This window comes from Crotalus tigris, unplaced genomic scaffold (genome assembly GCF_016545835.1).
Source record: "Crotalus tigris isolate CLP2741 ecotype Arizona unplaced genomic scaffold, ASM1654583v1 scf7180000023869.103957, whole genome shotgun sequence".
Lineage (NCBI taxonomy): Eukaryota > Metazoa > Chordata > Lepidosauria > Squamata > Viperidae > Crotalus > Crotalus tigris.
This window is the reverse complement of record NW_024100238.1, coordinates 55,327-83,154: the sequence shown is the minus strand read 5'-3', so window position 1 is coordinate 83,154 and position 27,828 is coordinate 55,327. Positions and strand designations below refer to the sequence as shown.

General features: G+C 38.4%; 1 protein-coding gene across 3 annotated transcripts in view; it reads left to right on the top strand.

The window, feature by feature from the left end:
* LOC120298427 (zinc finger protein 277-like) overlaps window positions 1–27,828 on the top strand; it is an 81,547-nt gene that overhangs the window by 2,807 nt on the left and 50,912 nt on the right. For all 3 annotated transcript variants that reach the window (XM_039322191.1, XM_039322188.1, XM_039322189.1), the window contains exons 2-3: window positions 6,960–7,161; window positions 21,732–21,820. In XM_039322191.1, coding sequence (XP_039178125.1) covers window positions 6,960–7,161; window positions 21,732–21,820 — 291 coding nt within the window. The remainder of the gene's footprint in view (window positions 1–6,959; window positions 7,162–21,731; window positions 21,821–27,828) is intronic.

The following is a 27,828-nucleotide window of genomic DNA, read 5'->3' as shown; positions in this document are numbered from 1 at the left end:
AAACAACTTCAGTAATTTAATACCTTTACTAGTATTTAAATAGAAAAGTTCTTAACAACCAGAAAATCATTACAATGAACTTCCTAAAGTTGCTAAAAGAGGAAGTAGACAAATCCAATGTCTGTTTGAAGGTGTGGAACAAGAATGATTTTCCTTGGCCTTCCAAAGCTTTCTGACACATAGGAGATCATTAGATTACAATTTCTTTGCAGAGAGCCTCTGTGTGGAGCACACTTGTGGACAACTTAGCCCTCTTCTTGATCCAGAGGAAGTTTCATTCAATCCATTCTTCAGCTATCAGGGCCATTGACTCCAAGCTACTGTAATCTGCCATTGTTCTCTGGAAGTCTAAAGTAGATTTTACCCTTGAGGAGAATGGGCAGTCTAGAAATATGATAAACAGATAAATATTGATGCTTATCCCCATATGACTTGTTCTTAATATTTTAACTGTTTTCTGCCATTTGCTTCCCAGAAATGGCAACTTCCATGTTTTAGAATCTTTTCCTCTTTTTTTTGTAATATTTTATTGATTTTCTAATTTTACATTTAAGTATTTAAAAAGCAATGTGGCGGCTGGGTTAGTCAATAATTCAATAACATACAAAAATATTTAGTACAAGTCTCAAACTATCACATCAAATATTTCCTCTCCTTTTCCTTTAATATTTACTATCTCATATTTAAACTAATACAATTCTTATTATATCCATTAAGTAAAGATAGCAGTTACATTTATCAATAAAGTTTTAGCTTATACGTATCCTAGTTCAGTGATGGTGAACCTTTTAGAGACTGAGTGCCCAAACTGCAACCCAAAACCCACTTATCCATCGTCGAGTGCTGGATGGGTATGGCCCATTGGGTGGACATGGCTGCGGTGGTAACGGCAGACTGGGTGGGACTAAAAAGTTCAATCAATCAGTTCCAACTTTGCAAGATTCTTTTTCCCGTGAGAAGTTGAAATTGACGGAACCTTTTTTTTTTTTTTTTGCACACTGTGGTGGAGGCCTAAAGTGAAAAGATTTTATAAAATCCAGATGAAGGCCTAGGACTGGGGCAATGGCGCGTGTGCCCACAGAGAGGGCTCTGAGTGCCGCCTCTGGCACCCATGCCATAGGTTCGCCACAACTGTCCTAGTTACTTTAACATTCAATCTTTATAAACAGTCAATGTCCTGTAGTTAGTTTTTCCCAATTTTTAGTTTCCCGTCAATATTTAAATTTAACGTTTAATATTTATAATTTCCAAATTTTTGGTAACCAAAGTTTCCTTTATCACAATTCTTAACAAAGTCTAATATTCAAAATACACATCTATTTGAGTATATTCTATTTCCCACCATATTACATCATCTAATTAATAATACAGTGTAACATTTCTTATTTTCAACTAGTTTCCAAATGTCTTAAATGACAAAATTTTCCCCTATTTCAACATCAAATATTTCCTCTTTTTCTTGATATCTACTATCTCATATTTAATGTAATACAGTTCTTATTATCTCAAATAAAAACATATTTATTACATTAATAATGTTTAGCTTATTACGTATCTTAATTACTTTTACATTCAATCTTTATAAGCAATTAATATCCTATTTATTTGTTTTCCCCAATTTTTTAATTTTCCATCAATATTCAAATTCAACTTTTTGTCTTTATACTTCCAAGTTTTAAATAACCAAAGTTTTCTTTATCTCAATTTGTAACAAAACTGGTATTCAAAATACACATCTTGTCTATTTAAATATATTCTATTTTAATTAGTAATATAAAATCCTCACTGATAAATTAAAACCCCAATTTTCTTCAGCCTTATTCTAGCTTTCTTCCTTTGCCATCTCGCCCTCCATGTCAGTGCTTTTAGGTCATCAAATAGATCTCCCTCTCTTATTATATATATTATTTGAAATAAAAGAGACCATCCAGTTGCCATTTTTTTGGAAGGGCTAATAAATCATCTGTCTATTATTCCAGATCCCCAAAATTGTCCTGAAACGTTTATCTTCCCTTCGGTCTGTTCTTCTTGCTCCTCAGGTTTCTTCTGGTTTATATAAAAAGTCTTTTCCATTTTCAATGTTGTCAGTCCCTTTTCTGGACTTTCCATTGACTGTATTGTTGGTCACAATCTTTTCCAAATGTGCTGTTTATCCTTTATATTCCTTATCTCTTAAAAAAACGATAGAAATAAAGGAAAGTGAATGTCTTATAAATGTCACATAGAAAGATATACGTAGAACTGTGTATTTCTGACAATTCAGTTTACAGGGAAAGAATAATGGAGGAGAGATGTTTTTCCTATCTTGACTTTGGACTTCCCACAAATGACTGGTTGATTTCTGTGAAGAGCAAGATAGAAGTCAATAGCCCTCTTCATGTATAAAAAACAAGTAGCAATTAGATTAAAAGGATTTGGTTTATTTATTTTTCCTTAAAAGGGAAAAAACACCCTTGTAAGATGCTTAATGGATAATGGGCAAACATCAGGGAGACCTGAGCTTTGTCCAGTTGTGAAGATTAGTAATAATTTATTAAACTTGTATGCCTGATATTCAGCAAGTCATTTTTTAAGAGTCAACCAAGGATGGACAATATGTGGAGTTCTGTATAGGGTCATGTTGGAATATTCATGAGCAGGAAGAGTCATGTGGTAACTCAGTCAGCCAATGTGAAGAAAGTGCTACTGAGTCTGTGCAAAAGAGTATTGAGTTAGGAGCTGGATTTCCAGTCTCAGGTTTGTCTCTATATCTCTCTGTAAGAAGTCTTCAATTGAGCTATGCTGCTGTAAAGAAGAATGTATGGTATTGTAAATATTTTGATATAAACATAAAGAAGTTATTTTGAATCAGCTAAATGCAGTCAACTGTGAGAGCTTCTGATTTATTTTTCACCAATAGAGAAATTAAAATTCTCTAACAGGTTATGGGCCCAGAGCTTACTAAGGACTGCATTTTAATTTAAAGCTGGACGAAATTGCCTGTGTTTAGAAAATATAAGAAGCTTCTGATTTATTTTTCACCAATAGAGAAATTAAAATTCTCTAACAGATCACATTTCACAACCTAGATTTTACCAACAGAACAGTGATAAAAGATGATAATAATATCTTTTCCAGCAATATCTGTAGGGCTGCATTTTGCCAATCCCTGGTTAAATTATTTGAAAGCTATTACGTAGCTAAGAATGTGAATTATGGACCAGAAAATCCTCAGTTCACATTTTGCCTCAGCTAGACATTCACTAAATGAGAAAGCATTTTCCTTTCTGCATGCATAAACACAAACATAGTAATCACTATCACTTTGCAGAGTGTGAGTTTATAAAATAGCATGTATGAAGAACTTTAAGGGGTCTGTAAAGGTGCTCTTTAAAATTGGAAAAAGTGTTGTCTAAAAGATTTATTTTCAAAGCCTTAACAGTGCTATTAGTTTCTTTCTAAGATCCTGAATAAACTAACTGAAAGGTCTCATATTCCAGAATTATCACTTCTCTTCTATTAGGAATTCCTATGAACATCTGGTCTTCATTTTGATGTATCTAAATAACTCAAGATGTTTCCAGCCTTGTGCTTTCAAACCCAACTTCAGAGTAAAACAGTTTTCCTCCTGAAAATGTTAGCAGGTGTTTTCAGAACATTCTTTTAAAGGGATAATGATTATGCTTGAAATAATTAAATACTCACTTGACGTACAGCAGGTTTAGGCATGAACGCTCCAATCTGACATTTCCTCAGGTGCTGCTACGCAGGCCAACACTTCATTGTAAGGCCCTACTCTTTGGCCTCTCTTCGGCCCTCAGGGTGCTTACAGGGCCCTGGCGGCACTGATCGCGCATTTAAGCACCGTCCAGGGCGTATCTAGTACTATTTGGTCAATATCTTCGTTCCATCTTCCTTGGTTCAGTCGGCTCTGTCAGGCTTGCCATTGTCTGTCAGGACCCTTCAAGTCACGGGTTTTTCAGTACATTTTGGAAGAGCCAGACAGTTCCCTCCACCCGCCTCCTTCGCCAGGGTGTGGTGAAGAGACACAGAAAGTGCGAGGTCTACCGATTACGGGAATGTCTACACTGCATCCAATCCCTGGTCATCCAGGTATAAGGGGAGCGGGTAGCTGCCCTGGCTATGCTTCCAAATTATTTGGAAATCTGATTTCCTGCATAGCGATAGTGCCTGGGACCAGAATACATTCCAGGAACCTGCTATGATCTGGTTTCCGCTCCAGAGGCTGGGCACGAGTCCCCCCAACCCAAGGGTACAGGTTCTGTCTTAGACCCTATGAACCTTCCAGTGGTGCGATAGCCAAGGGGAACTTGTTCAAGGACCCCACCCGCCTCATCCTGAGCTTGGATACCAGCTTGTTGGCTGGAGAACGCACTTGCGAGCACAGCTGGCTCAGGGGTGGTGCTCCCAATCAGCCCTGAAGCACAACATAAACTGGTTGAAGCTCGGAACTATACACTGGGCTCTATGCCACTGCCGCAGCGCAGTGGCAAGATAACACGTCCTAGTCCTCACGGACAACGTGACGGCGAAAGACCATGACAACTGACAAGGGGACATCTGTTCCAAGTCCCTTAGGGCCGAAGCCCAGTTATTCGGAACCTGAGCTGAGACCAACCTCTCCCCCCTCGGAACGAGCACCCTTCGAGAAAGGGCGAATTGGCAGGCGGATTTCAGGAGCAAGGCGACGGTGATTCACTGTGGTTCAGAGCCTGCATCCAGATCTCTTCAGGGAGATATTGGAGAGTTTTGGATCTCCAGTACTGGTTTGTTTATTACTCCGGCGGATTCTCAGTTCCCGTGGTTCTCTCCTGGTTCCCATCTCCTGGGGCGGAAAGGGCAGATTCCATCCACAGGATTCCACTAACTATTTATTCAAGTAAACTGAGATTTCTATATTCAGGCAGTCCTTGACTTATGGTCATTAATTTAATAACTGTTCAAAGTTACCGTGGTACTAAAGAAAGTAACTTTATGAACGTTTCGGTAAGGTCAGTTAGACCTCCCAGGAGAAAGCAGAATTCTTGAAACTTGCATTGTTTCGACAGGAACTTTTATTAGAAGGTATTGATGGCAGGATCTGAGGATTTCCCACGCGAAATAGTAGATTAAAAGAAACATTCAAATCCCACCCCATCTGTCCATCCGGCCAGTTCAAACAGAGCCATAGGTGTTAAATTGTTGTGGGAAAGAACACCACTCTCAAGGCTGTCAGATCTCTCTGCAGTTTCTTCCCTCTGTCTGGCGATAAGGCAGATGGCTGGAGGAACATTCCATTTTCACCCCAAGAAAGATACTTCAAAGAGAAAGGAGCAAACCAAAGGAAATACACTGCAGAAAGCCCTCCCCCCATCAGAATGGCAGAACCCAAAAAAGAGGAGAAAGAATAGGAAAAAGAGGAAATAGGGGTTTCTTATATTTGTCCCAGTAGTCACATGATCAGAATTCGGGCCTTGGCAACCAGCATGTGTTTATAACTGTTGCAGCATCTTGGCGACATGTGATCTCCATTTGCGACTTTTCCAGGGGGCTTCCAACAACCAAAATCAATGGAGGAAGGTGGATTTGCTGAATGATAGTGGCAAAAAAGGCTACAAAATCAAGTGCAACAGAATTTCTGGTCCAAATTGTGGTCATAAGTCAAGGACTATCTGTATACTTGCCTGCTTGCTTGTTATACGCTTTGGAAATGTTTTCATATAAAGAACATGTTCTTTTGGGCAAACTGATGGAAATTATAGAAAGGTGGATCTGAAACATGAAGTAGTTAGGGTTTGTGCTAAAAGTGAATTAGACACCCTTGCTTTGAAAGACATTTTTTTCAGACAGCCCCATCTCTTCCTCAATTTGTTGACACTTTCTCTTTCTTCTAAGCACATATTTAGAAGAAGGTGATGTAGTTATTCCCAGAGGCCTGAACTGATCCTTCATCGATAGTTTCTCAAGTTAGGCTGAGGATTAGTTGACTAAGCCAAGAGCCCAAAGGGTTAGACTGATATCTGTTATATTAGAGAGTAAAGTGTCCAATTCCTTAGCAGTAGCTAAGTGCTATTGTGGGTCAGTAATAAGAATTTAACATTTTGGTAGTAAATGTGTTTTTTTTTCTTGTTAGACAGTAAAGATATGCAAAAGAATATTTTGAGCTGCATTTTTATTCAAAGCAATATGTATTACATGTGTTTTGTTTCTATATGAACAAAACTTGCTGGCTTGGTTTGAATATGGAACAAATCACAGCCATTTTAAATTGAATTGCCTGAAATGTTCTATGCTGTTTTGAAAATGATGTAATTATAATTTGTCTTGTGTTTTGCAACGGAAGTATTATTGTTTGAACTTTCCCCTCTGAGCTATGACAACAGGTAGCAACAAGTTGTATCCCTATTGCTTATAGTTTAGACTGGGCAAGGTGAGTTGGGGGTTGAATTTTGGAGCAGAATGGCAGAAATTTTAAGGAATACATTTCATGGTGACAAACTTATTCTAATTCTGTTTTCCCATTCATTATGCCAGTCTTTGGGTACTAGACCTAAAACCACTGCTTGATTGTTTAAAATAAAGATTCCTGCATATATGAGTTTATGCATATATGCATATATGAGTTATATTATTGGATATACTTCAGGAAAAGATGCAGATAAAATACAAGTGCAAAGAAAAGACTTATATAGCATTGGTTTAATCTGTCTGCCAAATTTGTGCAGTGAATCTTCCTCTTCAAGGGCATTCTGGGAACTGTACAGTCAAAAACACAGGGCATGCTTAAACTGTGCATGTACACTAAGCTTAGCACTCATAAGTGCAGATATATTTCTTCATTTCATTTAAGAGCATCTACTTGCTAACTTTTATAAAAGACTGAATATTGCTTTCAAAACACAAAAAAGAGATATGGTTGTTGTTTTGGGGGTATATTTGTGTGTATGTATTAATCCTGATCCTGATATTATTCCCTTCAGACCAGCAAGACTATATTTTGGAACCACTTTCCCTGCCAGAAAGTCCAGGTGGCATTTCTGCTGAAGAAGAATCTCCATCTGTGCCTTGTCTATTCTGTGAAGAATATTATCCAATATCAGAACAAAATCAAATTCTAAAACACATGATCATAAAACACAAGCTTATCATAGCAGATGTCAAGCTGATTGCAGATTTTAGGAGGTATGTTTTCCTTAAAATTAGATAATGGATCTTAGCACAGAGATGCCATGATCTTATATGTCAACCATTGTTTCTGCTGGTAGATACTGCAAATAAAAGAAGAGGATTGATGAAGATCAGTGGAGATTTTAATGATTGGTTTAAACAAGAAAAATAATAACAGATAATTCTTAATAAATAATAGACATGCAAACAACAAATTTACATTTTTTCATAGTTTTAGGATTGTAGATGTGAAAGTCCATCCTGGTAACTATAGACACAGGACTAGAATTATCCGTAGTAGTGAATATATGTGCCGAATAGTGCCAGTTATGAAAAAGTAGAGATGAGATCATTGTAAAAATGTAGACTTCATCCTAGAATTTTAAACATTCCTAGAATTTTAAAATTCCTCCTTTGGCAGCTTAAACTTAGAACTGAAGACCCAGAAGAGAAACAGATCTTCAAAATTATTCTATGAGTTACCAACAACTCTACATAGTGGTATGAAACATGTTTGGTTCTGATTTCTTTCTGACTTTTTGCCATTTTATATTTAAATTTCTTCCTGTTAAAAGATAGATATTCAAACGTAAGTATTTTAGAAATGATTTTAAATACAGATAGGAATAATTTAATTAAACAACCTAAAAAATAACCTTAGTAAATAAATTATCAGTCATCTGCCTATACCAACAGCTCTTTTTCAAGCACTATTCTCTCAGAATCTCTTTAGCAAGATTTATTGAAATACAACAGGTGTAAGGACCCACCCCACTTTGCATCTTAAGAAGACAGAACTCTTGGAATAATTCTTCCAACAGGAATCCTTTATTAAGAGAAAATGGTTGCAGGCATGCTAGACAGGACTTGGGGTTCAAGCTCTCCCATTCAAGGTTTTAAGGGGTTCCCCAGTAGTCCCACCCAATCAACCCCCCTTCCAGTGATAGTTTCAAGTATCACAATTCCATCCCCTTTCTTCTTCCGTCTGGATGGAGACTTCAGATAACTACATGAAAGGCAATTACTCTTCTTTGATATGTTAACGCTTAGAGGCCACAATAAACATACATTCAGTCCTTTGAAGTGTGCTGAAGGAAGTGAGGGCCATAAAGCCCCTTTGCTCTCCCCCTTTTCTCCCTCTTATGGCAGAATCCAGAGAAGGCAGAATTGGGAGTTTCTATGTTTGATAATTAAAGATGAAATATAATTGGATTCTGACATCCGGCCCCTCTTAACAATAAGAGAGATCCACCTGAAAGAAAACACAAGTAAAAAATTTAGTTAGGCTTGTTAGGATACTCTGTGTGAAACTTCTTCAATAGCTTCGGGGCTCTGACGTGACGTTTATGGACCCACTCATTTTGTGAGGCAGGGAGGTGTTTCCAGGCAACTAGGTACTGAGTTGTTCCACGATATCTCCTAGAGTCAAGGATCTCTTTTATTTCGAAGTGTTGTTCCCCCTCCACCATGATTGGAGGTGGTGGGGGGGGGATTTTTGGCCGTAGAGGTGACTGATGCTCTCTTTTCAGCAAGCTGCAATGAAAAATTGGGTGTATTTGCCTGAGGTTTTTGGGTAATTCTAATTCTACTGTTACTGGATTTATGATCCTTTTAATTGGAAAAGGTCCTATATATTTTGGTCCAAGTTTTTTACAGGGCTGTAGGGACTTTAGGTATTTTGTAGATAAGTACACCATTTCTCCTATAATGAATGGTGTAGGCTCAACCCTTTTTTTATCGGCTTGTGCTTTGTATGCCCGCCTAGCTTCATCTAGTGATTTTCTGACTATTGGCCAGGTGTTTTGTAGGTTTTCCATCCATTCTTTCAGTGAAGGGATCGTTGGTTCTTTTGGGGTTAACTCTGGCATAGGGTTGAAACTTTGGCCGTTGGCTATTTGAAAAGGAGTGTAGCCTGTGCTGGAGTGGACTGCATTATTGTAGGCAACTTCTGCAAAAGGAAGTAAGTCCGTCCAATCACTCTGTTGGAAATTTAAAAAACATCTCAAATATTGCTCAAGTACCGACTGGCAGCGTTCCGCTTGTCCATCTCCTTGAGGGTGGTGGCTAGATGTCAATCCCTGAGTGGTCCCTAAGAGGGATAAAAATTCCTTCCAAAATGCAGACGTAAATTGCACTCCCCTATCAGAGATGATGCGTTGGGGTGCCCCGTGCAATCTGTAAATGTGCTGGATGAAAAGTTTTGCTAAGGCCTTTGCAGTGGGAATTTTTTGGCAAGGGATAAAGTGCACCTGTTTGGAAAATAGGTCCGTGACTGTCCAGATAACAGTATTCCCATTGCTTTCAGGCAATTCCACTATAAAATCCATGGCTATTTCCCTCCAGGGGGCTGAGGGACTTGCCACTGGTTGTAACAGCCCTGGCGATTTCCCTTGCAACCTCTTTGCTGATGCACAGGTTGGGCAGCTGGCAACATAACTTTCTATGTCCTTTTTTATTGATGGCCACCAAAATTGCCGTTTAATTAAGTGTAAAGTTTTTACAAATCCAAAATGCCCTGCTGATTTTGTGTCATGGCAAAGTTGCATGAAAGTTAGTCTTTGAGTTGTTGGTATATATAACTTTTCCCCTACCCAAGGCAATCCGTCTCTCATTGTGCACACATGTTTGTTTTTCTGGAACCAATCATCTGTTTCCAAACTTTTTCTGAATTCAATCCCAGTTTGGCTGTCCAGTTGTGGTTTTATTTTGGCTTGGGTTCTTGTGGTTACTGGCGCTGCCAGTTGTGACTCTGCCATTATTGGTCTAGAGTCTGTGGTTCGTGCGCTGTTATATTGGGGCATGCGAGATAGTGCATCTGCCAGGAAGTTCTTTCTTCCTGGTAAATGTTTGAGCTTAAATTGGAATTGATGAAAATGCTGGGACCAGCGGGCTTGTTTGGGATTGAGTTTCCTGGAAGTTTTCAGGGCTTCTAAATTTTTGTGATCAGTCCATACCTGGAAGGGGATTTTGTTGCCTTCCAGGAACTGTCGCCACGTGAGTAATGCCCAACGTATCCCATAAGCCTCCTTCTCCCATACGGGCCAGCGCTGTTCTGTTTCCGTGAGTTTCTTAGATGTATATGCACAGGGTTGCAATACTGCATCATCATTTTCTTGTAATAGCACAGCCCCCACTGCCACATCACTTGCATCTGCCTGTATTATGAAGGGTTTGTCCATGTCTGGGTGCCTTAGTACTGGTTCGGCAGAAAAAAGTCTCTTTAGTCTCTCAAACGCTGCTTGGCACTCCATTGTCCATTTTAGTGGCTGGCTAGGTTTTACTGAGGATGTTCCCTTCGTTTTTAGTAAGTTAGTGAGGGGCAAGGCTATCTGTGCAAATGAGGGGATGAATTGGCGGTAAAAATTTGCAAAGCCCAGGAAACTTTGTAGTTGCTTTCTTGTGCGGGGTGGTGCCCATTCTAATACTGCTCTGACCTTCTCTGGGTCCATTTCAATGCCCTGTGGGGATATGCGATAGCCTAGGTAGTCTATCCTTTCCTGGTGGAATTCGCATTTTGAGAGTTTGGCATATAGGTGAGCGGCTCGCAGCTTCTTTAAAACCGCTCTGACAAGTTTGACGTGTTCTTCTTTTGTTTCGGTAAAGATAAGAATGTCGTCCAAGTAAACAAGGACCCCCTTAAACAGGTGCTCCCTTAGAACGTCATTGATTAATTGCATAAAGACTGCAGGGCCCCCTTGTAATCCAAATGGCAAGACTTTGAATTGATAGCACCCCATGGGGCAGTTAAATGCAGTCTTCCATTCGTCCCCTTCCTTGATTCTCACTCGATAGTAAGCTTCCCTTAAGTCTAGTTTAGAAAAAATTTTCCCTTTCGATAGGTGTGACAGCATGTCTTTCATGAGGGGCAGCGGGTATAGGTTGCTTTCACTGATTGTATTCAGGGCCCTATAATCCACGCATAAACGTAAAGAGCCATCCTTCTTCTCTCTAAAAAGGACCGGGGCAGCCACTTTAGGCTTGGCTGGCTCAATGAAACCTCTCTCCAGGTTTTTTTTTATAAATCTTTCCATTTCCTCCTTCTCCTTTGGGCTCATGGAGTATAATCTGGGCTTCGGGAGTTTTGCCCCAGGCTTGAATTCAATGGTACAGTCTGTGGGTCGGTGGGGGGGAAGCTCATTCGCCCTCTCCTCACTGAAGACTTCAGCAAGGTCCCTATATTCCTCTGGTATTTCTGTTAATCTTTTTTCCTCTCCTATGGATGCTTTTTCTATTCTTGATTCTGGTAGCCTCCCTTGGGGTTTTAAGTCCATAGGGTCCCCCTTCGGGAATTTGATTTCTGTCGTCCTCCAATTTACCCAGGGGTTCCATTTTTTCAACCATTCCATCCCTAGAATCATTGGGCATTCCATACCTGGGGTCACCACAAACGTTAAGTCCTCTTCATGGTTGCCCAGGGAGAGATGTATTGGCAAAGTGGCTAGGGTAGCTGGCACCCCCCCTGCTATGGATCCATCTAGCTGGCCAAATGAGATTGGTTGTTCCAGTCTCCTGGATGGGATGCCCAGATTCCCCACTAGTGTTGGGCTAATGAGGCAGCGGGTACAGCCAGAGTCTATTAAGGCTTTCACCTTCACAGCTTCGGGCATGGGGGGGATTAATATAGTCACTGTTTTGAAGATGGGTGTGATGCATCCACTTACCAGGGGTTCGCCCTCCGAGCTGTCATCTGAGGCATCCACCGGCCCTGTGGTGTAGGCTGGAGTTCTTTCCCCTTGGTGAGCAGAGGTGGGGGTTTCTGCAATTTCCATCATTCTCATGGCTGTTTCTTTTGGCTTAGCTGAATACTTTCCGGGTTTGTTGATTGGGGATCTGTCTGGGTTGTGCTGGGGGGCCTTTGAGCGGCATTCTACAGCTCGATGCCCTTCTCTTCCGCACTTGAAACATCTCATTTGCTTCTTGGCTGTATCCGATGATTTCACCGGTTGGTGTGTCAGCTCAGGCGGGGGGCGGCTCCATTGTTTTCCTCGGCGGTGCCTCTTCAATATGTCGATCTCTGCTTCCTCTGCCAAGACGTACCATTCCTCAAGTCGATGTGGGTCCCCTCGGGGCAGGCAAGCATCATATAGATCATAGTTTAGTCCGTCTTTGAAACGGCCAAGGAGGATGTCTTCTGGCCAATTCAGTTTGCTGGCAATGGCCCGGAATTCTTGTGTATACTCAGCCACTGGGCGTTTGCCCTGCCTCATCGTTGTTATTCTTTCACGGGCTTTGCGATCAGCCAGGGGGTCTTCAAATCGTCTTCTCAAAGAGGACATGAAACGGTTGAAGTTACTGAGTTCTGGGGCATTGGAGTCATGCAAGTTCACTACCCAATCCGCAGCTGGTCCATCCAGGGCAGATTGCACGATCCGGATGCGGGCTTTGTCGCTGGGAATATCCTGCCCATATTCCTCCATGTAGCTGAGGACTTGGGTTAGGAAAAATCCCAAGCGTGTTGGCTCCCCTTTGAATTTCACTTCCAACGGTGGACGTCTTGGAATGGATTGGTGCCTCTGTTGTGGGTGGTAGTGCCTTCCGTCCAGATTGCCATCTGTGGTCCGGTAGGGGGTGGGAGCTCCTGGATCAGTAGATGTCCCTGGGGTTGCAGGTTCCACGTCCCCCTCGGTGTCTCTCCCTTTGCGGCTCCAGGAACTGGGGCGGCCGTAGGGTTCAGTATTCTCCTCTCCTAGGGAGCTGAGAGTTCTTTTCATCAGGTCAATAGCTTTCTCTAGGATCCAGTCTGAGTACGGTGCCCAGCTTCCTCCCTCTTCACTTGCGTGCAGGGATTTCTCCATCTCCTGCTTCCATTCTGGTTGCTTGGTCCCCCGTCTCAGGGTCACCTTTCTTGATTCCTTTCCCCACTCACTTTTCTTTCCAACGCCCATCGACCAGCGAGGCTTGTGGTCCTGTGTCTCCACCACTTCTTCTCCTGAGGAATCTGGCCTCTCGGATCCCAACATCTGGCAAGGTTCCAACTGGGTCAGCGGCTCTCTTTCCAGGGAGTTTTCCCCCTCTCTTGCTCCATTGTCTGACATGGTAAATTTTTGCAAAATCCCCCGGCAAGGGTCTTCCTTCCAGGTGGATTAATTTTGCAAGTCCTGTCTAATGTAAGGACCCACCCCACTTTGCATCTTAAGAAGACAGAACTCTTGGAATAATTCTTCCAACAGGAATCCTTTATTAAGAGAAAATGGTTGCAGGCATGCTAGACAGGACTTGGGGTTCAAGCTCTCCCATTCAAGGTTTTAAGGGGTTCCCCAGTAGTCCCACCCAATCAACCCCCCTTCCAGTGATAGTTTCAAGTATCACAATTCCATCCCCTTTCTTCTTCCGTCTGGATGGAGACTTCAGATAACTACATGAAAGGCAATTACTCTTCTTTGATATGTTAACGCTTAGAGGCCACAATAAACACACATTCAGTCCTTTGAAGTGTGCTGAAGGAAGTGAGGGCCATAAAGCCCCTTTGCTCTCCCCCTTTTCTCCCTCTTATGGCAGAATCCAGAGAAGGCAGAATTGGGAGTTTCTATGTTTGATAATTAAAGATGAAATATAATTGGATTCTGACAACAGGAGGTATTAGAGGAATTATGAATTATTGAATTATTCCCCATCGAAAAAGCAGGATATACCTAAATGCAGGTAGTCCACAACTTGTGACCACAATTGAGCCCAATTTTTTGTGGCTAAGTGAGTGAGACATTTGCTAAGTCAATTTTGCCCCATTTGACAACTTTATTGCTACAGTTGTTAAGTGAACCACTAAAGTTGTTAAGATAATATGATTATTAAGTGAATCCCCATTGACTTTGCTTGTCAGAAGGTTATAAAACTAATCATATGACCTCAAGATACTGCAACAATCACAAATATGAGTCAGTTGCGAAGTGTTTGAATTTTTTTCATATTTTATTAATTTTTATAAAATAACGTTCTTTAGTATTTAGCAAACAGCGTATTGTCTGGATTAATGTGTTTAAAAAACAGTAATAATTATTTTCTATATTTTCATAATCAATATGTTATTATATTTATTACATCTTCACTTCACCTGATAGTCTTCTTCTTGCTAATACATATTTAATGTTACATAATATATATCACATTCCTTTCTCTCTAACTCGTTTTTCTAGCCATTGATAAAAAATTGTCCCATGTTCTAAAGTATACTGAATCTTCTTTCTCTTTTATCTTCAATGTCAATCTGCCCATTTTTGCACAATCTAAGATTTTCTTAATTAATTCTTCCTTCGTTGATAGGTTTTCATTTTTCCAATATTGAGCAAATACTATTCTTGCTGCAGTTAATACATGTAAAATTAAGTATATACATTCTTTCTCATAGTTTCCTAGTATTATGCCTAACAAAAACAATTCTGGCTTAAAGTCTATATGTTTTTTAAATCATTTTCTCTAACCATAAGTTTACTTTTGACCAAAATCTTTTAGCTTTAGGGCATGTCCACCAGATATGATAGTAAGTACCTGTTTTTGGTTTGCATTTTCAACACTTATTAGACATTTTAAAACATTTTTGCTAATCTCACCAGTATTAAATGCCATCTATAAAACATTTTGTATAAGTTTTCTTTATATGTTGCCTCTTTTGTTTTTTTAAAGTTTCTTTCCCATACGTTTTGTATGCTACTTTTCTAATTCTATGTTATATCCAAAGTTCTTTGCCCATATTATCATTGTTTCTTTTACTTGCTCCTCTTCCATCTTTAAGCTTAGCAAATATTGTAAACTTTTTAAATTAATTTTTCATCTGTTTTCAGCAATATTTGATCAAATTCTGTCTGTTCTTTGTAAAATTCCGTTGTTTTAACATCTTTTTCATATCTCGTTTGAATTTGCAAATATGGCCATCATGATAAATCAATACCCTGCTCTTCTAAGTCTTGTCTATACTTCAGTTTCCCTTCATTGTCCAAAATATCTTTATAGGTAACAACTTTCTCGTAATTAATCAGGTTTGGGTAAGCAAACGCTTCCATTGTTGAAAGCCATCCAGGTATTTTAATATAAATTTTGGCTTTTATTTTTTCCCATTCTACAAAAAGTGCATTTCTTATATAATGATTTTGAAAATATCTATGCATTTTATTCTTCCCATACCACAGAAAGGCATGCCATCCTAGTTGTAGGTCACGCCCCTCTAGGTATAGTAATCTTTTGTTTTTAAGCGTTATCCATTCTTTTATCCATGTTAGTATAGTTGCTTGGTAGTATAACGTCCAGTCCGGCAATCCAAGCCCTCCATTTTCTTTCGCTTCTTGTAACATTTTCAGTTTGATTCTAGCTTTTTTTCCTTGCCAAATAAATTTCAGTATTTTTGTATTTAGTTCATCAAGAAAAGGTTTTCCCCAATCTTATAGGTATTGTTTGAAATTAAAAAAGTACTTTTGGTAAGATATTCATTTTCACAGATGTTATTCTCCCCAGCATCGAAAGTTGTAGATTTTTCCACTTTTCCAAATCCAGTTTTATTTGTTTTAGTAATCTTATGTAGTTATCTTCTTTAATTGTTGTACATCTTGCTGTTAGATTGATTCCCAAATATTTAACTTTTTTAACTATTTGGAGATTTGGGGTTTTTTCTAGTTGATTTTTTTTCTGTAAGATTTTTAGTTAACACTTTTGTCTTTTCTTTATTTATTTTCAATTCTGCCATTTCTCCAAATTCTTCTATTTTTTTCCAAGCGGTTCTTCTAATATAAAGACCAAGTCGTCTGCAAATGCTTGTAGTTTATATTTTTCATCTTTTATCTCCAGTCCTTTAATTTTTATATCTTTCCTGATGTTTCTATTTAATACTTCCAGTGTTAGTATAGATAGTAATGGAGATAGTGGACATCCCTGTCTTGTGCCTTTTTTAATTTTAAAATTGTAATCTCCATTTACAATTATTTTAGCTGTTTGTTTATTATAAATTATTTTGATTGTGTTTATAAAATTTTCTCCAAAGTCCATTTCTTCTAATTGCTGGAACATAAATTGCCAATTTACATTATCAAACTCCTTCTGTGCATCTAGAAAGATTGATGCCATTTGTTTCCATGGGTGAGTTTCATAGTACTCCAAAACATCTAGAATCATTCTTAAGTTATTTTTTATCTGTCTTTTAGGTAAAAACCATTTTGGTCTGTATGTATAAATTTGGTCAAAAGTTTCTTTAGTCTTTCTGGTATTATTAAGGCAAAGATAATCTACATTTAATAGCGATATTGGTCTATAGTTTTTTATTTGCGTTAAATCGGAGTCTTCTTTGGGTACTAAGGTAATATTGGTTTCAATCCATGAATTTGGTATTTTAGCCTCCTCCCATTTCCTGTTTTCTGATTTCTAATGCATCAGCCAGTAATTCCGTTATCAGGTTTACAAAGTCTTCTTCCTTGTCTTCTATTATGTTTTGAAATCTTAAAAATTAAGAGGCCTTTTCCATTTCCATGATTGCTATTGTATTCTCTAATTTTCCATTTATTTGCATCAGTTTCTGATTTTCATCTTTTAATTCTTCTAATTTTTAGTCGACCTCTGTTGATTTATCTTTTATATTTTGAATCCTTTGTTCATTTTTTGTGACCATCTGCTTAAAATTTTCATATGGAGAGTCCATATTATTAATTTTTTGGTTCATTTTTTCAAGGTCAGTTTTCGTCTCATGTTTTTTGCTGTAGCTGCCATATGGGTGGCAATTGCCTCTTGAATTGCTTGTAATTTGCTTGTGTGCGTTTCTGGAAATTATTGGCCTTTTCTTGTTGAAGCATTGTATTAATTGATCTCTGATAAACTGTACTTGCAGAAGAGGGGGCAGAGTGTACTTTTTTTGCCAGCTTTAGTTAAATTCGGGACACTCATTCCTCGCCCTCTATTCTTTTAATCATACTTTATAATCTATCAAGAAAATTCAAAGTTGAAAGTCAAATTTAAAAAATTGTACTCCAATAAGCTCCAATCAAATAGGAGAAATAAAAAGAATCACTCTGTCTCTAAACTGCTTGTAAGATTCCAGGTCAAACTGTATTTGTAATCCAAGGAAGTCAGATGACTTCAAAACAATTTGTACTTTTAATTATCATCCATCCTGTAGAGAAAAACAACCAAAAGAGATTCTTCATTTTTTCCAGTCACAATCTCCAGGACTATCTCAATGATATTAAAGAGTTTAGACTGTAAGCGATGTCTGGGTGTCTAGCCAAGTTCTGACTCTCCAGCCACAATATCCAGATAAAGTTAGCAAGCAAGGCAAAGTGTAGTTCTTAGTTTTGTCACTAGATGTCACTAGATGTCCATTTAGTATTTTTCCAATCAAGCTTTACAAAATTAACAAAGTTATAGTCCGATGCTTTCCAATAAAAAAGTTCACAAATATTAAAGCTCCCCAAAGTATTCTTCTGTCCCACTCAATTATCTCCGGTAGCATTGTAAATTACTTAAATTTCCTCCAGAGGCTTAAACTGCCGCTTTTATTCAGGAGGGAGGAGTAAAATAAAATCCCCCCTCCCTTTAGCTTTGAGGATTTCTTTCTTTCAGGAGCTTTTTTCCAGAACAGGTTTTTCAGTTGTAAAAAGATAAGGAAGATAATATCACCCAGATCAGCTGTTTTGCTATTGCTTGGATGTAGTCATTGGTCTCCTGGTGGTCAGCAGCTTCTGGCTGGCAGCATGGATGGGGTCAGCCTTTCTTCCTGCTGGTCCAGGGGCTTCCTTGGATCAAGTGGGTCGGCTGCCACCAACCCGCGATCTACAAGGGTTTGCCCTTTGGCCCGTTGTCTCTATGGGGCGATTTTCTGTCCTTTTGGAGCCCCAGCAAGCAGAATTCGGGCGTGGGAAACAGCCTTGTTTTCCCATGTCTGTGTTACCGCGGCATCACAACCGAAAGCCCAAAGTCTGAATTTTTATCACATGACCATGAGGATGCTGTAATGCTTGTGAATGTGAAAAACGGTCATAAATCACATTTTTCAATGCCATTTTAACTTTGAACGGTCACTAAATGAACTGTTGTAAGTTGAGTACTGTACACTACAGCAGGACTTTAACACATGATTGTCTTTAGGTGAACCACAAAGTGGTAGATCTCTTTACTGATAACACAGAAATATCTGATTGTTTACCAAACTATGTCTGAAATTTGTTAGACATAGCACTTATCTTTGTATAAGCTAAATACAACAAAAGAAAAGTGGCACATTACGTTTATTCCCATATTAAGTAATATAAATGCTCCTTATCAGATTTGCTTATAATATATGTCCATTGGAAAGGTATATACAGCTCAGAAATCTAAAAAAAAAGGAACAAGACAAGTGAAATTTACATCTGTAGAGAAGAAAAATGATTTTGGGGTATATATTTTGTTGAAAACAAGAATAGTAGGAAAACAGAAATAATGATTCTGGGAGAAAATTCTACCAATCATTTAAAGGGTTTCTCATTTCAGATTTCTTTTACCATGTGCGAGCAATTTAGAGAGGGAATGTCAGTTTCCAAAGTGTAGAGAAAATCTAACATTATTATGCTTTAAACAAGGAAAATATGCATAAATATCTATTCAGTTTTATAAACTAATTCAGTTACTAAACACAGATTCAAAATTTATACAAATTGGTAGCCAATTAAAATAATATGTTTAAAGCAATCTAGACTTATTCCTAAAGGAGATCCTATTCCAGTTTTCAGATCATTAAATATAATTTTATAAAACTCCAAATAATTCCTCACAATATATTACTAAGCAGATGGGGAAGGGGAAGAAAGAGAGAGGGGCTGCTTATGAAAATATACATATAAACATATTTGATTCAGTTTCATTATCATTTTAAAGTGTTAAATTTAGTCTCAGTTCTATGCATTGATGCATATATCAAAACATGAAAATTAATGAAGAATACTTCCTAAATGTTTTTGTTGACGATATGATCTTGGCCATAGTTAATGCTGTACAAACTGTACTTGTTTTTTAAGAAAAATATTTGTAGTCAGAGTGGCCTATAAGTCCAGTAAATAAATAAAACTTTTCAGTTTTGCACTAGTGTCAGCATTATGTGTTAATTATGAGAAATTAGAATTACTGAATGTTCGTAAATTTACCAGAGGTTTTGTGGAAACTAATGAATATTCCTCAAACTTAAAAGATTAAGAATATATAAAAATTTAAATATTTTTTAGAAGAAAACTATATTCTAGTATGGAAAGATTGTACAAGGATTTGACTTGATAGGAGAAAGGTTTATTTAATACAAAGGATAAAATAGCTGGATATAAAATTCCAGATGTGATAAAATCTTAATTTTATAATAAGGTAGGATTAAATTAATTAGTAGAATTTAGAAGCTCCTGCAAAAATGAAAAATAGAATAACATAAAAATGTATGTTCTGTATAGAAAGTACAAGTATATATGTATTAGTGACTTTGAAAACAGGAATTTTTTTGTCACTTAGCTATTGCATGCATGGTTTGTCCCAATCTGCTATTATCTTTATTGCTGAATTACAGCTCTGATTTATGTAAAGTTTACTTCATTTTTTAACATGTATATCAGTTCTGGCAGCAAAGTTAACAATCTTTCCTGTACTACTAGTTTTCCATTCATCGTGGTTAGAATTTGAATTACATGATTTTTATCTAAATAAAAGATGTGTGAGATTCTTTTAATTAAAAATACTATAGCTGAATAAAATTCAAAATAAACAGTATATTCCCATTTTCATAGGTCATGACAGAAAACATGTTTATAGATCAGGAAGCTGCTGACCTTGAAATAAAGATAGTTCAAACACAGAATGTACAGAAATAAAAATAGGAGAAATAACTTTCTTATCTAATTTTTCCAAATGATTTATTTAAATATAAAACATATTTTCTGTATGTAACCCATGTAGGATTATATTAAGCAGTTTCTCTATTTAGTATTTTCATCATTAGTGGAGTTTAACAATTATATTACTTATTTTTCAACTGTTGAACAGGTGAGCAGTGTTCATTCAACAGATACAATGTGCCTTATGCCTTGTCAATTGGCATAAGCAAATAGAATTGCCTACTTTCACTTCTCATGTACATATTAAAATATGTACACAACAAATCATAGTTTTCAATTTTCTAACAAAGGCTTTTCTATATGTTTTATAAATGTCTACTGGGAACATTTTTTCTTTTCACGGCATATTGCATTTCTAGTTATATATATCCAGAAGTTGACTTCTTAGATCAGGGATAGGCAACCTTGGCTCTTTTATGACTCGTAGACTTCAACTCCCAGAATTCTTGAGCCATGCTGGCTCAGGAATTCTGGGAGTTGAAATCCACGGGTCATAAAAGAGCCAAGGTTGCCTACCCCTGTCTTAGGTAGAATGGTCATATGGTAGCAGATTGTATTGTGGCACACAGCTGGCTCCTGCAGAACTTTTTGATATTTATTTTGTTGGACAATAACAGCATACATTTTTCAAAGGCTTGAGAACAAGCATGTACAAAGGATCCATTTATGTCTTAGGAATATCAAGTCTTAAAGCAAAATAATAAAAAGAAAGAATGTAGGGCAAATAAAATCCTTAAATAATTGACTTATTCAACACGATAAGCTTCCCACGTTTAAAAACAAATTCCAGTCATAATGTCTGGGTTCTGGGTGTAAGCTGTTCATCTGAAAAATGTTTAGCAATGGATTCTCAATTTGCATTTTATCCACATGTTGGGTATATTGTTATGGCTAAATAGAAGTATCTAGTTTGAAGACATACCTTCAACAACTTTATTGTCACTTTAAATGTACACCAATCGGCATACATCAAAATGTAATTTCATAGCATACAGCTCTCAAAGAGTCACCACCTCCGATATACACTCCTTGTTTGTGGCCAGCTCAAGTTTCAGAATGTCCATTTTAGTCTCTAGGGAGTGAACGATGGCAAATAGGACAGATGGAAACGGAGCTCCATGTGGATTAGCCCTCAAATTAGTTTATATTCCTGCATGACAACCTCGTCTCCTTTCCTTTTTCTGATCATGTCACTTCCATCTTTTCCTTAAAGGGGCCGCCTCCAACTCCTCCAAAAGCCTCTCTCCCTTCCTGTGGGCCTCCCAACAATCTTATCCAGTTTCTTTGCTCCATAAGCCCCGGGGCCACTCCTCCTCTGTCTTCTTTCAAAACAGCCCTGATTTGCAATAGAATCTGTCACTGTGCCAGCAATCAGATCTTGCTGCCGGCAGAACAATTTCAAACAGCGCAAACGACTTTTAATGGTCTCACCAACAGTTCCGAAACAGCTAAAAACTCGCTATACTAGCAAAGATTGTCAGTTGTATGTTACCTTAGTCCCACATAAATCACATTAAAACCTTCCTGATCATGTGGCCTATATTCTTTAGATCCCTCTAAAAACTTTTTACCTTTGAGAGCCAATGCAGCCATAGCCAATCCAGGCGCCGCCATCTTAGAAACTAAGGAGACTAGCAGCATCAATGAAGTTTCCAAATACTATAAGGGGAATTATTTATTTAAATGTTAATAGCATGAATTGTGTAGTAAGACAATTATAGAGTTGTCTATAATTTTTCCTGTTTTTCTCCCCTGAAGGTATTTATTGTACTGGGAGAAAAGATTCAGAGAACAGCCTATTGCTAACTTCTGTTGTATAATAAGGACAAACTCTGAAGCAGCTTTAGGTAAGTAAGTTTTGTAATAGAAATTTTGTAGGCCTGGTATGAAATATCCCCATTTTTACTAATCACCGTGACACATTTTTATTTCGTACTTAATTACCTTATATGAAAAAACACCCATTTGAGGATTTATGTTCCATGAATCCTTTGATTTATATTAAATAGTTTGTCGCTGTGAAATACTGTAAAGTTAAAGATATAGGGATAAACAACCATAAATCACATTGTGATTCGTAAAGTCTTTAGGAATTGAAATGCAGCTGGAAATAGTCAAACTTGGGGGCATATCTTCTCACCAATTTCTATTTGAAAATCAAATAATTAAGGTGAGTTAATTCTTTGATCATGCTTTGTACACTAAATTGAAAAGAAGGACCCATGGAGAAAAAAAATTTCAAAATGAAGCTTTAGCTTCTCCTATAGCTCTTTGCTACCAAGGAACCATAAAATGTAAATGTCTAATTTCAAACCGCAAAAATATATTGGCCGATGTTGTAGAATCTAACCCAGTGAACATGAACTACATTTATAGTTTTTCTACATGTTTTAATGTTACTGTCCTCTCAAGATTATCGGGTTCAGGAAATAGGAGTCATCAGGAGCCTTGGAATGTAATTTAATATAGTTAAGGTAATGTCACATAATCTTGAAAACACCCCCAAAACCTTTCTCTGTTTCAACTTATTTTGAACCCAGTAAGGACAGAATTATTACCAGTTTCTTTCTTATGTTTTCTACCTTTCCAGGACTCAGATATCTTTTCTGTATTCATATTGCATTACCCTCCCCCTTCTCTGAGTCAAGCCCATTTCTCTTCACATGATCTTTCCCCACACAGTTACTCTATTCTCCTGTACATGAAGACAGGCTCAGCATCTTGCAAACTCAACAAATACTGAGATATTGAGGTGGAAGATTTAGATGAAACTGGAATGTGCTTCCTCTTCTGGCTGCCAACAGCAGCTGGAGAGACCAAGAAGATATGAGCAAGAGGTTTTCTTCTTGGTGATCATTGTCTAGAGCAGAGGTGAGGAATGATGGTCCCTATGACTTGTGAACTTCGACTCCTGGCTCAGAAATTCTGGGAGTTGAAGTCCACAAGTCATAAAAGGGCCATCGTTCCTGGTCTAGAGAGTCTAAAGATGGTTCATGGAATAGGGTTTGCATGGGTATTTCAGATGAAAGTAAAGGACAGATTGCATTATGTGAGCATCCTTTGCCATTTCCCAGGATTATTTCATGTCAGGATAGTTGTTGTAGATGAAATGAAATATTCAAGCCCCCTCTTCCTGCATCTAGAATCCAAAATATACTCCACCTCATGTTATTCTGTGAAAACGTATGGGAGAGGGAAAGGTGCTGAACATGAGAAACACAAAAAAGAATTGTCCCCAATATGTTTTTTCAAGAGACAACTGGACTTTCTTTGTTTCCCATTAAAAACGTTTCATTTCTCATCCAAGAAACTTCTTCAGTTCAGAACTGAAGAAGATTCTTGGATGAGAAGTGAAATATCTTCAAGGAAAAACAAAGATAGTCCAGTTGCCTCTTGAAAAAGCACCTTTGGGAGAACCATGACATGGATGACTGAGAATCTCCATATATAGGATAGGATAGGATAGGATAGGATAGGATAGGATAGGATAGGATAGAATAGAATAGAATAGAATAGAATAGAATAGAATAGAATAGAATAGAATAGAATAGAATCATTGTCATTTTAAATGTACATTAATCAGCATACATTAAAAATGAAATTTTGTTGCATTTACTTAGCTCTCAAAAAAATGCCATTATGCATAAACCTACATATACACACATATACGACACAGAGAAACATCACAGTGTAGTTTGAATGTATACATATACATGGCAAAAAAAAGAATTCTGTGAATTTACAAGATGGATGTCATAAGGAACAAAGTTGTTACAGAATCTAGTAGTTTTACTATAAATACTTTGAAACCTCCTCCCAGAGGGGAGCAACAGAAACAGACCATAAAGGGTGTGTATGGGGTCTCTAACAATGCTTTGAGCTCTGAGCACGTAGTGCTTATAAGCAGTTTCCTGAATAACGGGAAGTGAGCTCCCTATAATCTCAACTGTCCTTACCACTCTCTGTATGGATCTTCTATCTGAGACACTGCTATCACCAAATAGTGATGCTTTGTTAAAATGCTCTCAATTGTGCTTCTGTAAAAAGTGGCCAGGACAGAAAGAGAAAGATGTGCTCTCCTCATCCGACGCAAGAAATGCAAATGCTGGTTTGCGCACTTCACTAATGTATGAAGAGACCAAGTCAGATTGTTAGATATCTGCAGCTCCAGGTACTTAATACTGTTGACCACCTCCACAGCTGCAGCCTTGATACAAAGTGGAATATGACTATGCTGGCTCTTTCTAAAATCAACAATGATCTCCTTTGTTTTATTAACATTCAAAACCGAGTTATTTTTATTGCACCAGTCCACCAAACCCTTCACTTCCTCCCTTTAAGAATCTTTCTTATTCTCCTGGATAAGACCCACCACTGCCATGTCATCCACATACTTCACAATATGATTCATAGCAGACAGCACAGCAGTCATCAAGGTGAACAGTAACGGACTCAAAACACAGCCCTGTGGGAAACCCGTACTCAAAAAGATGGAATTGGAAACTTTTCTTCCAACTTGCACAAACTGGGGCCTGTCAATAAGGAAGTCAAGTATCCAGTTATATAAGGAAATATTAAAACCTAATAGACCCAGTTTGTTCACCAAATGCTGAGGAATGATTGTGTTGAACGCCAAACTAAAATTAACAAATAGCATTCACCCGTGAGTATTTTTCTCCTCCAGGTGTGCCAAACTAAGATGAAGCACACAAGAAAGTGCATCATCTATAGAACGGTTCTTCCAATAAGCAAATTGTAATGAGTCAAATGTAGGGAAAAGGCATGAAACAATATAACTATACCAATCTCTCAAAACATTTCATCATAATGGAAGTGAGTGCACCTAGATGGTAATCATCAAGGCATGTAATTATATATTTTGGGGGGACTGGTACAATGATTAGTCTTAAAACATGATGGAACCATGGCCTGATGCAACGAAAGATTGAACATGTCTGTAAGAACAGAGGCCAGATGGTCAGCACACTCCTTAAGTATTCACCCAGGGATATTATCAGGACCCACGTGTTGACTTTCCATAAGATCTTTCAAACAGCACTTGTATCAAACTTAAGCATCTGATCATCAGGAAGGGAAACAGCCTTTCTTGCTGGAACGTTATTTGAGGCCTCAAACCATCCAAAAAACAGGTTTAGCTTATGGTATTTAGAAAATCTGTGTCACTATTACATGTCAGGGAAGCTGCCTTATAATCAGTGGTAACACGGGTACTTTGCCACATGCACCTAGGGTCCATAGGATCTTGGAAAAAGTTCTGTACTTTCTGACTATAGGCACGCTTTGCTGGTTTTATAGCACGTCGCAAATCAGCTCTTGCTATAGTAAGTGCTGCCAAATCGCCTGATTTAAAAGTGGTGTTTCTCACCTTCAACATCACACGTACCTCCTGAGACATCCAAGTTTTTTCATTTGCCTGTATAACAATAGTCTTAAGAATGACAGGCTTCTCTTTTTGCGCAGTAGTGCAGCAATTGAGGGATCGCGGGCCTCTGCAACCTACGGCCGATTTCTACCTGTTAGGGAACCCTAAATGGGCCTAAAGTCAACCCCAGAGAAGCGAGAAGAAGGAGGGAAGTCCTGTCAACTGTGGAGAGACAGTGGTTGATCCAATCACTCCAGGAAAAGCCCTCCAGAAATCAGCAGGAGAAAGGCTAGCTTTACTCCAGAGTCTAGCCCAAGCTACAAGCAGCCGAAGCCCAAAAGCACTATTTTAAGCTGATTGTAAACAACATGCTTGGAACTGGGTAGGAACATTGATTTTCTCTCTTCTACTTGATAATTCATTTCCTGGGGAAAAAAAAACCCAAGAAACAAAAAGCCTCCAAAAGTGAGGAGGGGGACCTTTGCCCCACCCTCCTAAAGACAGAAGCATCGAATTCAACTTTTTATGGGGGACAGAAATATATTGAAATGAATATAAGACCTAAATCTGGATAAGTTTGAAATTGGTGGAATTTGTTAAGAATTTCTTTTTAAATCATGAAAACAGAAGAAAGCAACTGTTTATTTTGAAAACTGAAAAACGAACTGGTGCTGACATCTAGTGGTAGAGGAGGGCCTTCTCTGTGATGGCGCCCACGCTTTGGAATCAGCTCCCCCCGGAGATTAGGACAGCTCCCACCCTGTTGGTCTTCCGTAAGCTACTTAAGACCTGGCTTTTCCGGCAGGCCTGGGGTTTATAAAACCTAACCCCTGGATGATTGTCTTTGTACTGTTGTTTTGTTATGTTTTATGTGTTTTTTATTGTTAGCCGCCCAGAGTCCTTCGGTAGTGGGGCGGCTTATAAATTTTAAAAATATATATATATATATATATATATATATATATATATAATATATAGGTCTTTGGTTGTTCGGGTTTTCTCCCGCGTAAAATTGGAAGTGTCTTGGCGACGTTTCGACGAAGTCACATTCGTCATCTTCAGGCTGGTGTTTTCAGCTTCTTGCTTTGAGCAGCAATGTGTGGTCTTAGCTGTTTCTTCCTTTTAACTGCCAGTGGGGGTATGAACTGATTGGGTGGGAGCTTGGCTGTGTTCTGATTGGGTGGAGGTGTGTTCTGAATGGTTAGGGGCTTGGCTGTGCTCTGATTGGCTGGGGGAGTGTTCTGTTTGGTTGTGCTCAGGTTAGTCTGAGTTGCAGAGGGGTTTAAGATTTTGGGGTTAGGGAGTCGTTTGTCAATAAGGGCAGGTTTCCAAATGGCTGGTAGGCGGGAGGTATCATCTCGCTTGTTCATGCTGTGTGGGCGTTTTTCTATCTCGATGGCTTCTCTGATTATTCTGTTATTAAAATGTTCACTTTTGGCAATGGTTCTGGTATTTTTAAAGTCAATTTCGTGTCCTGTGGCTTTAAGGTGTTGGACCAGGGAAGATGTTGGTTCCTCTTTTTTGACTGAGTTCCCTGGTCCAACACCTTAAAGCCACAGGACACGAAATTGACTTTAAAAATACCAGAACCATTGCCAAAAGTGAACATTTTAATAACAGAATAATCAGAGAAGCCATCGAGATAGAAAAACGCCCACACAGCATGAACAAGCGAGATGATACCTCCCGCCTACCAGCCATTTGGAAACCTGCCCTTATTGACAAACGACTCCCTAACCCCAAAATCTTAAACCCCTCTGCAACTCAGACTAACCTGAGCACAACCAAACAGAACACTCCCCCAGCCAATCAGAGCACAGCCAAGCCCCTAACCATTCAGAACACACCTCCACCCAATCAGAACACAGCCAAGCTCCCACCCAATCAGTTCATACCCCCACTGGCAGTTAAAAGGAAGAAACAGCTAAGACCACACATTGCTGCTCAAAGCACGAAGCTGAAAACACCAGCCTGAAGATGACGAATGGACTTCGTCGAAACGTTGCCAAGACACTTCCAATTTTACGCGGGAGAAAACCCGAACAACCAAAGACCTATATACAAATACCCGCGAAAACCTCAGAAACAATATATATATATATATATATATATATATATATATATATATATACACACACACACACACACACACACACACACACACACACACACACACATACATACAATAGTAGTTGCTCCAATACAGGAATTGGCAAAGCCCAGGAAAGGATAACTTGTTTTTGTGACCTTCAGGGTCTTAATAGAGAACAGCTGTGACAAAAAAAGAAAACATTTTGAGTTACCTACAAAGCAAGAATTATAAACTTTAGAGGAAAAATTGACCTTTCTTGATTATAAATACCTACTCAACTGTGACTCTAAAGCTGTTTGCAGAAAAAGGAAAACCCTGGTTTTTGGCTATTGTGGAAAACCAGAGATCTGCAGAAAGAATATACCAAGAAAAAGCAAACA